Source organism: Scomber scombrus, chromosome 10 (genome assembly GCF_963691925.1).
Source record: "Scomber scombrus chromosome 10, fScoSco1.1, whole genome shotgun sequence".
Lineage (NCBI taxonomy): Eukaryota > Metazoa > Chordata > Actinopteri > Scombriformes > Scombridae > Scomber > Scomber scombrus.
The window spans coordinates 14811474-14824461 of NC_084979.1; the positions used below are offsets into that span (position 1 = coordinate 14811474).

A 12988-nucleotide genomic window follows, 5' to 3' on the forward strand; every position below is an offset into this window, starting at 1 on the left:
AGGGGTACCAAAACTGCACAGTAAATAATACATTTAGTTAGATTTTTTTCAAATTATTGCTTAAAATATTTACCAACTTTAGTATTTCGTTATATTCCAGCACTGCTTATAATTTTTATTGCATAAAATATACAAATACAGATGAAGTATGCAGCAAAAAGTATCATAATTAAAAAACAAAATAAAACAAAGCACATTTACTACAACATAATATTGCTTACACATTAATGCCTCAGAACTCAACAAGTGTCGAGAAGTATACCAAAACTGCATAGTCCAGAATAAATATATTTAATTATATTCCACCACATCTTCAAACTTATGTTTGTTTTATCAAGATATGATATTTAAGATAAGTATTGTGGAAAAACAGAATTCTTCCATGTAAAAGTTGCTGAAACATAGACACATAACATTAAAGCAATATGTATTAAAACTATTAATTATGTTATACGAAGTGATATTATTTTCATTTTCATGTTCAGGAGCACCTGAAGGCAGCATCAGGGGGTTGTCTTAATTCCTAGAGATGCACATTTGTTGCTTTTTCTTGTAGAAACTGTTTGTACGTTAAAGCAAGATTATATGAAAATGTTGGGTGCAGCTGATAATATTATCAAAAGTTCACATATTCACACAATACCCAATAACTTTATAAGACTGAACAGATGGGTCTAATACAAAAACAGGACAGCATAATAAAAACAAAAGGGGACAAAAGAAAAATGTACAATACAGTTACAGAAAGATGTACAGTTTTAAACGTCTACAAAAAGTGTAACTTTATCCACAGTTTGGTTCTTAGGTCATTTGTGAAATATACCCTGCGCTTTAAAAATACAGCATATCCCCAATATGGAGATTTTGTATTTAATCATTAGGTTTGGCAACATAAAATATGACAAGTAATACAGAATAAAAATGTCACTTTTTACATGATCTTAAACTATTGCTTCAGCTTATCTCTGTTTCCTGTGACTTCATGGAGACGTCCCTCTGCAGTGAACTGTTTATCTATGTCGACACTTCCTATTCACTCTGATAGGAGGATCTGTTCATCTTCAGATTTCAGCATCAAAGGAGTCTTCGTCCTCCATTAGCTGGCGTGAAGATGACGACTTAAGTGGAACTGAGTCAAATCCATCCGATGTTCTCTGAAAACACATCAATAACCACATGAAGCATGAAAAGTTATCTTATAACTCTGTGTGTGTCCTGATGGAAGAGTTACTGACCTCACGTGAGAAGGACTTAATTTTGGTGAAGAAGGATTTCTTCGTGAGGTCCATGAGGTCGTCCTCTGCGTCCTCTCCCTCCATTATTGCACAGCTGTCTGCTCCGGGCAGTTCACACTCTTTACCCCCAGAGGTCATCATCAGCTTGGAGTACTTATACTGCAACCTGCCGACAAAGGATGACAAAAATAAGATGTTGTCAAGTTTTAACTTTAATCTTGGTTAGTAGTATGATATATCGGTGATTAAGGAATCATTCAAGGAAATATGAAGCTCAGTCATCTCACTTGCGTGTCTTCTTCCAGAAATAGCAGCTGATACTGATGAGCAGCACAGCAGCAATCACTCCCGTGGAAACACCAAACTTGAGCCAGAAATCCAGAGTCACACAAGCATTGACTTTTTGGGCTGGTAGGGACTCTCCTCCGTAACACTGCAACGGCTGCTGCCACACATAGGTGGTTCTCTGAAACACACAAATTTAAAGATTATTTGCCTTGGTAAGATATTGGTTAACTACTTGAATCTTAAGGTCTTCAGTCTTAAATGTCCCAATAAAAGTTAAGAAGAACATCATGTCTCTGCTTGTTCCAGTTCTTGTCCACTATATCTACACTTAGAGTACTTAAAGTGAAATATTCACAACTTGTACATCATTTTATACATATTTATCTGTTATGCAGTCTGACATAATTGGTATTTTTGGAAAAGTTAAGGTTTTTGAGTTTATAGTTTCGGAAGGGCCTGTGATGGATTTGCAGGGTTTTGGAGGTAAAAAATGTTTTGTCAGTATGTCCATGCCTGTGCAGAACTACCTGTATTCCCTGGACACAAGCACTGACAATCTCCCTGTAGTGGTTTTTGGTACAGAGTGGACATGCATGCTGGCTCTGCCACAGAAAGTGGAAAGTACATCCATCACACGTCCCCTCTGAGCAGTTACTGTCAAGGAAAACCAGATAAGAGAGATGGTTACAAGTTACAATAAAAAAACATCTCAGTTTTGTTCACTTTTCAGCCTCAGAGACCCAAATATGGGTGTTGAAAATACAGCATGTGTCCAATCAAATGCTGTCAAAATTTGAGCTTGGTAACAGTGTAAGATACCTCGGCAGTGTGATGTGGTCTTTGACATTCATTGTGGGATCACATCTCAGTCTGATGGTGGCTGACCTGCCTCGTTTACAAGCCTGAGTTGCCTCTCTAGACCTGGACACATTCCAAACACGAGGAGAATAAAGATCTTCTGTTCCAACATATGATTTACTTTAAGAATAATGTTGATTCTCTACATTTCATTAGGTAACAATTGATCAAACTTCCAGCATCAGATATTTGCAAGTAAAATATGTAGTTGAAAGCACCACAATGGTTGTGTGAAACAAATGAAAATAAATAAAAATGTGTGATATTACTTACTTGTAATAAAATATGACATCTGGCAGGCCGGATGCAGCGGGGAACAGCCATTTTGGAGAGGAGATACTGTTCAGGGTCATGTCAGTGGTTATACCTTCAGAATGAGAAGACATGTAGCATCTGATATAAGACTTGCACACAGTGTAAATCTGTGGTTCCCAACCGTCTTATTTCGTTTTTGTTTTATCCTTTGGGAACCATGAATGACTATCCAAAATTTAAAATAGAATAAAGTGCATCCACTAATTTACACTACTGGATGCCTCAGTAGTCGGTCCGTACCAATGAGTTGGTCACCAATAAGGAAAGGCTGTGACGACACCACACTCTCACTCCTGATGTCAGAGGGAACCACAGTTGACTGGCAAACGTAACCTTTGACCTCTCTCTGGCTCTCTGTCACATTATCCACACAGGTAGCCAGCGCCCGGCCCTGCAAGATAAACACAGCGGGTTAAAACGTAAGTGAAACTACATTTTTACAAAAAGAAAAGTCATCAGGACTGCAGCTTCTCACCTCTTTCCCACACAGACCCACATTAAAGCGATGAAAATATCGCAGGCCTTTGTTGGTGAAGCTGGGGCTGCTGTGGAAGTCAGTGACGTTGGTCAGAAGAGAGAAGTCATAGTGCAGTAGGGCTCCTCCGCTCGTGTGCATGTCCAATGTACAGTCACTGAGACAAGCTGTGCGGGCCTGAAAGATGGAGACATGACAGGGTGACAAAATATTTGACACACGAATACAACACCACCACCACCATTACGACTTTGACAGCAAACACAGAGTAGAATTAACACTTTCTTATAGTGTCAACAAAAACTAAAAATATATAAGCTTCATAAACGTAGTACTTAAGAGATGAATTGTATTGGGGTGCAGTAGATTGTACAGGTTTACCTAATAAAGTGATCACAGGTATAGATCCACATTCAGTGCTGCAGCTAGGATTTCAGAAATACTGAGGTCACAACACAAGTCTAAGTTCCTAAAGTCAAACACACCCCTGTGCAATACCTTGTTTCTCTTAGTGTTCGGGCCACACTGAACACAGGCGTCCTCACCAACAGGCAGCTCAGCTCTGATGAAGGTGTTTGGCGGGCAGCTCTTACACACTCCAGCCCCCCCGACCATGTAGTGTCCTGGTGGGCAGGGGACACAGGCGGAGCTGGCTGCGGCAGACCTCATTGCACAGTGGCGACACTGAGAGGCCACACCTCCGATCACATTGGTGATGTGGATGGAGTAGATTTTTGCAACATCAGCGCTGTACTTCCTCTCCTGAAGGAAGAGAAAATGAAGAAAAGCATTAGTTATCGTTCACCATCTGTGTTGCGTCACACACAGTGAAGCTCAAAGGAATTTTTGAAGTCCATTCTCTACTAATTTCTCATTTAATACAAAAGTTATCTTATTAGTCATCCGGCTTTTCTTCATAGTGGACAGAAAGCTCTAGACTGCCCCCTGGAGTTTGATGAAATAATTGAGGGTCAAACCAACTGTCCTCTGTCAAAGTGTGAAAACACTCAACAAATCAGCCATGATTATTTTGTCATAACAAATTCTAGTGATGATTTTAAATATTTACAGCCATTACCTCCAAGTGTTAATTGCTAATTTAATTTGCAATTCCTCATTTATCATATAAATCATCATAAAAACGTTAAATACCATAAATATTGTGTATCCACCTTTTTTGTGTCTCTGGCTAACATTTCTGGCTTCCTCTTACATCTTACTGTGGTTGTTTCCACATTTACTAGCCACAATGAGACATAAAGAGGGGATTCAGAAATCAAATTGTAACTTAAAAATGTTAAAGGCAGCACTTACAAAGTGCTTTACAGAAGAAAGTAAAGAAAATGAAGAAGAGAGACAAGCATATAATGAAGTATAGATGTTTTTTGTTTTTTTAAGTGTACAAATCAAGAAATATAAAACTATAAGATCAAGAGAACTGCACTATGTTAGATTTGGCTTTGGCTATATTACTTGAACAAGGATTTATTCCACATGAATTCCACTGAACCCTGGAGCTGCATGTCAAGTGTGAAGAAAAGGATGAATAACAATAAAACATTTAAACCTATTCATTTAAAAGTGAAGAGTGATGACTTGTTGAGTGATGAGTTGTTGTATCTCTCACCATAGAAAATTCTTCTGTTCGTTGAAATGTCCAGGTGAAGCTGACGGTGCTGTTGCTCTGAATCAGGTAGGAGTACGACTGTTTCCTGTTGGTGCCTTTCCACTGCTCCACCACTTCATTATTCCACTGATTATAACCCTGCAGAGAAATAACGCTCACCTCATGTACTCACACAAGTTTAACATCTTTATATGTTTTCATTCTGAAACATACACGTGACAACAAAAGTAAAAATATTTCTCTCACCGCCAGGAAGAATAATTTGCAGTCAGCTGAACACTTTGTCTCAAAGACGAAGGTGATGCGAGATTGTTCAGTCCTTTCACTGTCTTTTGCCATGGACTGAGGCGGCCTGTGGAGACATATGACATTTCATTAAACTACAAAAATCCCATCCCATCTGAACCCAAATTTAGGTCATAGAGTAAATATATGGAGAGAGAAATTTATGTGTAATTCCTCTCAAAGAAATGTCTGAGTTCACCTGTATCCAGGGACACTGAGTGTGAGCATCTGATAGTCTGTGTCCTGATCCCCAGGGGTGGTGTAGACGTACTCTCCAGCCACCTCCCATGCTGTCATTACAAATGAGGGTCAGTACTATACTCAAATGCTATTCTTACCACCACATACACAGACTCATGTACAATATCTGAAGCGGCCATGCGTTTGATTTGAAACACCACTGGCCAAACTAGTATGAGTATCTAAAATAATTTTCTCTAACATACATAAGGATTAAAAGTATTAATTAATAAAAGTATTACTGTAACTAATGCTAAGGCTGAATATGTAAGTTCTATTTACTAGCTTTTGGACATTTAGTTAAAAACAAATCTGAAGCTGTTTTGTGTGTCATTTTACAAGATCTTAATTGTTTTTGTTTTTCATTTTTATCTGTGCTATCCTTCAATCTCTGGCTGTTTTGGCTAATTATTTTGACTGTGATGATTTTCATTTCTTATCTGAGGTTATTATACTATTTGCTATCATATCTCCTCTATTCTACACTGTGTACACAGACATTTTGGTAAACTCTCTCACCTGTGTTGTGGTCGGAGTCGCTGAACTCTCTGCGATAGATGGAGCTCTTCATGTTGCTCGGCATCGTGTTCCACCATTTATACTCAAAGCCCACCATTGGTTCTGTGCCAACAGGGCACTTGGCACAAGCTGTGATTGAATAATGTATGTTTTATAGCTTTTTTTGAACAGGTACAAACTCTTAACTGTCAGTGTAACATCAGTTCAGGATTTCAAGTGATTTCTTTCACTTATGTCAGTTTGTCGTTTTTACAAGATTATGTGGCTTTGCTGAATACCTCATTCTAGTCACTGTACAGTTTGTTTCCATAATTTATGTCTGGGCTGGATTACAGTTTCATATACTTTATTAAATGTATCAATCTGCATACATGAAATCTGATCAGTTTTGATTTTTACAAGACTTTATTGCCAAAAAGTTACTGTGGAAACTCTTGCTGGCCTCCTTTTAGCACAAAGTTTAGCTTTTAATAAAATCTGTTGAGCGTCAATTAATTATCATCTTTGATAATTACATATAGTATGTATGTAACTACAAACATAATTCTATCAGGCATGTAAGCTGGAGAATAATGAGTGTACTGATTCTGCACCTGTCCCATTGGAGTATAAACCACTGGTGCAGGGTTCACAGGCGGAGGAGTTGGTGACAAAGAATCCCGGGTTACATGGTGGACAGGTTTGCTTCTCTCCTGATGCTGGCAGCTTTACCGCTCCTTTAACAGTCTCGCTGCAGATCTTGGGCTCAATCCACTTGTACATGAGCTGGGTCTGAGACACACAGACATGAATACATGAAAGAAGCCACCAGCGGCAAACACAATCAACCCCAGGCAATTTATATTCAAGGAAACCTAATAGTTGCACCAGATGGTTGCAGCTTTGATGCTGCGTTCACCTCTACTGAACCTGCAACAACATGGAGTCATTTTTCTACAGTACCTTTCCCTCAGCGTCACATGGTGTGTGGGTGTAGAAGTAGTCACTGTCGTTACATGGAGGTCTTGCTTTGCAGCTCCCTGAAACGGCCTCTGCAAAAAATAACACAGCTAAGCCTCTAAAAAAAACACACAGCTCACATTAAGATCCAGCGATAAGACAAACCTCACACACACTGTAACTACTTAAGCAGTAAATGTAGTATTTGCATGCAGATTACCTGTGTGTGTGTGTGTGTGTGTGTGTGTGTGTGTGTGTGTGTGTGTGTGTGTGTGTGTGTGTGTGTGTGTGTGTGTGTGTGTGTGTGTGTGTGTGTGTGTGTGTGTGTGTAGACATGCAAATACGTAATGGGTATAACTTTAGAAATATCTACTACAATTATGTCAAGATAATGGATAATGCTCATAGCTATGACTGACCTTCGTGGACAGAGCGTTAGAAATGTAAATATGCTTACCTGAAAATTTGTCTGAATCACACTGATGGCAAACAGTGGCGCCCTTGTTGGAATAGGAATCAGCAGGGCAGGGGGAACAGTGGGCAGATCCTGGATTTGCACTATAGGTGCCAGGCTTACAATGGAAACACTCTGATGTGTAGGCCACCCCTGGAAGAAAACCATAAATCAACTTGTAATCATTAACAGAAAAAAGTAGTTGAGGATGGAACAAGCTGCTCTAGTCAAAGACACTTCATGCATTAATCTACCTGAGATGGCAATGTTTCTTAACAGCACAGGCTTGACGGTGCTGTCCTGCAGAGCAAACGTAACAGTTCTCCAATACAGCACATTGTTGCCGCTCTTCAACTGAACCTGCGCAGGGTTAATGTGAAAATGAGACAAGAACAAAAGAGAGGAGCAGACACAAAGTGAACGTCAAAATCTTCTAGCAAATGACAATCAGATGCCAGCTGGTGTCACAAAGAGCGAAAGTTACACATGGACACACCATGTGTTGGCTCCAATTGTTCTGAGAGATCTTCATCCCCCGGTTTTCAGAGTCAGTAGATTGGCACTGGTCATTCTGTACCTACAGGAGGGTGATATACAAACCAGAGGTTAACAAATATTACCCTTAAAACAGCCAATTTATCAGCAACAATCATTTACAAACACTAACAATGGGATGCTTTGGAGTTAAGACCCTAACCATGAACCACAATGTTGTAAATTCAAGTGCAATCAGAGACCTTTGTTGTTTTTGATTCATCCTCTCTCTCCCTGCTTATTTTTATGTCATCTCTAATGAAGGCATACAGCGCTGAGAAAATGTATAAAAAACAGTACTTACATAAAACTCAAAATAGATGCTGTAATCAGGGTAGAAATATTCAAAGGAGACAGTTCCAGCTTCCTTCAGGTTCACAGCGTAGGACAGTGTAGCAGTGCACTCGTCTGTATTTGAAGCTATATAATCACCTTTCGGTGTCCAGGTGGAGCTAGAAAAATATCAGCAGACCATCAGAAATTGGCAGCAACCAAAACACATGAAATAAATTGTCATTTCAAATAAAGCAAGTGAGCTTTATACTAACTTGGAGCAGTCTGTGTGGACGTGGCCCCCATTAGTGTTTACGCCATGGGTGACAAAACCTGTTGGCAGGCTGTCCCACTCATCAAAGGCCACGCCGGTGCCCAGAGAGTAGGTGCCTGCAGCACACTTCTGGCACTGCTGCGACTGCATGTTGAGGAACTCCCCTTCCTTGCAGGAGAAATCTACAAGAGGACAACAACAACAGACAATGTGCACACATTAGAGAGGTGTCATGGAGATGTGGAAGACATGTAAATGAAGAGATAGATTCTGTTATTTACATAGTAAAGCTACAATACAGACTGAAGACTTGCAGAAAATGTATATAATGAGATGTAAGAGAAGGACACTCACTGCATTGAGTGCCTTTGACTGGATCTGGGAGGCCGGTGCATGTTTCAGCTTTGTTGGGAATCGCCACTCTCCATCGAGACCCGAGTACGTCACACTCTGTGTACTCAAAGTGATAATCTGACTGCAGGGACAAAACATAGGTGTGAGGACAGAGGAAAGGAGGCCATTATTCATGTGAAAAGGGAACCATGCTCCTGTTAAGGAGATTGTTTTACACTTCTGGGATTCTTCCCCAAAACCAGACCAGCCTCTTTTCCAAATAAAAGGCGAGACTAATATTTGCCAGGCAGGCCGTCTCACCTGTTGTTTTAATCTCACTTATCAAGGATGTGCTGCAGCTCTGCGCCTTGAGGGTTTATTTACTTAGCCGAGGGGAGAAATGTTGATTAGTCCAACCCTTTTGTAAACAGTGTGGTCACAGGATTTTACCACTATGCAGAGACAGCAGGAGCACTGGCGCTCAGCTTTGGCTGTATTTGTCTGTCAGGTTTTGACACCTTTTCGAGACACTTACAGCAGGTGACTGACAAACACCATCCCACCCTTAATGTTGCTATTTGGGGTGTGACATAATCTTGTTGATATAACACCTCAAGAAAAAAGTCATGAATACTGAGCAAGCACACAGTTTAATCTTGAGATTAAGTAATTGGTCAATAGGAGGCTCTAATATTCCCAGGAAGGTCACTCAACAGACTAATTCAAACCCACACACAACCTTCTGGGATTAATGGTTAACAGAAACACAGTAGCAGCAGTAGCAGCTGTGAGCCTGTGTTTTCCATTAAAGCTGCTTCATTACCTGTGTTTTAAGGATATCAGATTAACATGAGTCTGAGTGGGAGGATCTGATGTAAAATGCAACATACTGGAGGATGTACTGAAGCTTAGTCGCTACTTTAAACAAATATGAGGAAACCAAGGCAACTGGACATCATGACCGCAGCGCCTCATGGTCAACGTGCTGTCTGGGAAACAAACTCACCTGGTGTGTAGATACTACAAATCAACCTTTATAAGCTCACTAAGCCTGCAGGTCTCTAGTCCTGAATTTTCCTTTACATATCTTAATTCCACACACACTGTGCTGATGTGCAAAGTATGGTGATAAAAAGAAGAATTTTGACTATTATCAAACAACACTGTTATGCAAAATTGAAGACAGATATAAAAAGCTGAGGAGAGAACAGCAGACGATTATGGATGTTCTGGTAAAACAAGTAACCGATATATGATAATGACAAGGACGTGAGCAGAACTGAGTGACTAATGTAAGTAAACACCTGCTAAGGAAACATATGTTCATTTCCCACACGCAATATGTGAAGGAAGCCAGAGGGTTTTCAACAGTCCCGTACAACAAATTCTGTCACTTTGTGCCAAATTAAATACTATAGAAACTACAGAAACTATATGTGTTTTTTCTTCATTTGTATTTCATTTTAAAGTTGAAAAAGCAAAAGTACACATTTAGAACACACATTGTTTTTAGGTTACCTAACTTTCAAAATGTTTAAAAATGTTGCATTAAATAATTAATATTTAGGTTTTCAGATAGAACAAATCCACATTGCACAGCAAGCTGAACTTAAATGCAAATCATCTCACATCTCTTTACACATAACAGCTACAATTTTGATATTTTGAAGGATTTCTCATCAACAAGCCCAATGCACTTTTTACTATAGGAACAGCTGAAACCTGTGAGAAATTTAGCTCTGATTGTTATTCATAATGTCTCTAACAGTGCTCCTCACCTCTTTGCACATGGGTAAGTCCACAGATGCGTGTGCAAAAAGCAGCCACAGTAAAAAGTGGCTCAGCTGTACCGGGCCTCGCTGCATCGTCGCCTCCTGTCAGAGCTGAAGTAATGCGGATCACATCAGCACAGGGCTGACCTGCGCCCTCAGGTGCTGCGGGAGGCGTGGTTTACCTGAGCCCGGTGAGCAAACACTGGGACGTGATTGGCTCTGGCGCCTGTTTTCAAACTGAATCATCACTTAACGAGTTGCTGTTAAACCACAACACACAAGACTGTAAAAATAAAAAATATTAAGTGGAAATTCTCTGTAAAAGTGAGCTAGTAACAGTAATCGCCCTCAGTAAATAATCCTGACGCACCTATGATGATTTATAAAGTGGTTGGTTTAAAACATAGTTTGTTTCTCAAGCCTTGTAACAGATCAGTTACAATTTAATTAGAATTTTATTTTTTAATTGTGAGAGATAAGAAGTAAATCGGAAATGTTAGAGTTGAACTTGTTATAGTTAATGTTCCTTATTTTATTGAATGTTATACATACACGAGGAACTGCATCTCTGTCTGAACAGTGAGCACTGTTTTCTTTTGGTTGTCTTTTTGTGTGTGTGTCACTGAGTCTGACCGTTAGTATCTGTGGCAGTAGATAAATATTCTGCTAACTCACTATCTATTTTAAGGCCAGATAACATTTTTATCTACTTTTGCTTTTAGTTTCTTCTTTCCCATGTTTCAGGTAGGACGGAGGGAGGAAGAGGAGGGAGGAAGGAAGGACACGCTCGATAACTGTGACCGGAAGTTGTCGGTTGCTTAGAAACCAGGTTGTAAACAAGTAACTAGAAACAAACACCCCAAATCTGGACACATGATGTTTGTCTGATGAGCTCCGTGTAGTCATCGACATGTCGAGCCGGGATCCTTACCCCTTCCCGAAGTTTGAGGATGGCTTCACTCTCAGCGGCTTCAGGCCGCAGCAGGCGAGTCAACTAGTTCAAGTTTGTCAGAAATTAACGTTAACAAAACAAAACATGACCCTCATCATGTTCAGATATTTATCTTTAAAATGCAGATTTGATCATGACAATTAAGTTCATATTGAGCAGCATTATTTTATTCAAATGAGAAAGCAGATGCCCATCAGACTGTGATGCACATCTGGCTCATCTGTTCATTTCAATGAACTTCTTGTAGATCATATATTCTGTGTTTTTATTTTCATTTAACGCTGAAACTGACATAAACCCGCAGCTCCTAAAAATGAGGTAATGAAGCAGACGTTGTTAAGACTTTTATCATCACTTGATGCTGTGTTAGTGATTCACATCCACAAACAAAGCTGCCATTAAATTACTACAAACTAATGGTTATATTAATGCACCCTAATTCATGCATTGAACCGACTACTGTTTTTTCCCCCATATATATGGTATACACAGTATACACATAGAAATAATGTATAATATATATTGATTGTATATTAATGTATTAACCATAAGTTGTATGTAGTTATATTAACGTGTAGCATCCTTGAAACAAAAATGCCCTTTGAGTAAAGAATAAATAACTGGTATCCTCCTCTACAGTCAGCAGAAAACAGTCTCCTATTTCTCTCAGGTTATCACACAAAGTCTTTCTACAAGCATTTGTGTTTTTTCTTTGGTCTTAAATTATGTGTGTGTGCAATCATTTTGTGGATTTAAAATCCAACAAAACAAACATCCTTGGTGCATTAAATCAAATGATGTAATTTAACATAATGTAATTTAGCATAACTACCAAGCATTATTGTGCTTCATATAGTTCACTGCATTTTGTTCTAAAACATCCACTACATCACATACACATCTAAAACTCCTGTCTGAAAATCATCAGATCAGGACTTCATATGAACTTTTAATCAAATTGACTCACTTTCTTTATACATTTGGAATATACTTTTTCTCTTCTCCTACTGCTACTACTACTGAACAGAGAAAAACATATGAGAAGCCAACTCACATCGTCCAAACTGAGGAACCCTGGAGTCGCCTCCATGATGCAGCCACGATGGCCAGCAGTCGGAGGAGTGTCATGCATTATGAGCATCAGGTAAGCTCCAGTCGCGCAACCTTTAACTGTCTGTGTGTGACTTCTGGATCCAGAGCAACATTTCAAGGCAAATGCACCTTCAGCACTTTGAACACTCTTTTCTAAACCTCAGGCTCCACATGACAGCCTCGACTTAAATCTGAAGGCCGTCTATGATCAACACACAAACTTCTTGTGGACCAAGAACCAGGTTTTATACCAGAAGGAGACCGTCTCTGAGGACAACAGGTATACAATTGAGATGTTAAGGACTGGCAGTGACATTTAAGGACTCTCATTATCTAATAAATCATTTGTCTTGCCAATTTACAGAAGGACTCAGAAAAACTTAGAGAACATGCAGGAAAATGAACGCGAGAGGGACATCAGAGTGTGGGTTGACCCACAGAAGTGCTCAATTTACAGCATTAAGTGACACAAAGGTGAAATTCAGTTATATTATGATCCCTAATCACCACATTAAATAATATC

At 39.4% G+C, this 12988-nt stretch overlaps 2 protein-coding genes across 2 annotated transcripts; one reads left to right on the forward strand and one right to left on the reverse strand.

The window, feature by feature from the left end:
* Window positions 1-786: 786 nt before the first annotated feature.
* Window positions 787-8481, reverse strand: elapor1 (endosome-lysosome associated apoptosis and autophagy regulator 1). The gene is made up of 20 exons (XM_062427043.1): window positions 8318-8481; window positions 8074-8221; window positions 7732-7812; window positions 7490-7595; window positions 7239-7388; window positions 6785-6873; window positions 6436-6613; window positions 5843-5971; window positions 5283-5373; window positions 5045-5150; window positions 4799-4936; window positions 3670-3933; window positions 3172-3348; window positions 2937-3087; window positions 2655-2748; window positions 2343-2444; window positions 2051-2177; window positions 1523-1701; window positions 1236-1401; window positions 787-1154 (listed from the first exon to the last, which is right to left on the reverse strand). The coding sequence occupies exons 1-20, from the start codon at window positions 8464-8466 to the stop codon at window positions 1062-1064; spliced, it is 2718 nt and encodes a 905-aa protein (XP_062283027.1). The 5' UTR covers window positions 8467-8481; the 3' UTR covers window positions 787-1061.
* Window positions 8482-11331: 2850 nt separating this feature from the next.
* Window positions 11332-12932, forward strand: cfap276 (cilia and flagella associated protein 276). The gene is made up of 4 exons (XM_062427986.1): window positions 11332-11406; window positions 12401-12517; window positions 12630-12745; window positions 12833-12932. Exons 1-4 carry the CDS (start codon window positions 11332-11334, stop codon window positions 12930-12932), a joined length of 408 nt encoding a protein of 135 aa, XP_062283970.1.
* The last annotated feature ends 56 nt before the right edge of the window (window positions 12933-12988 follow it).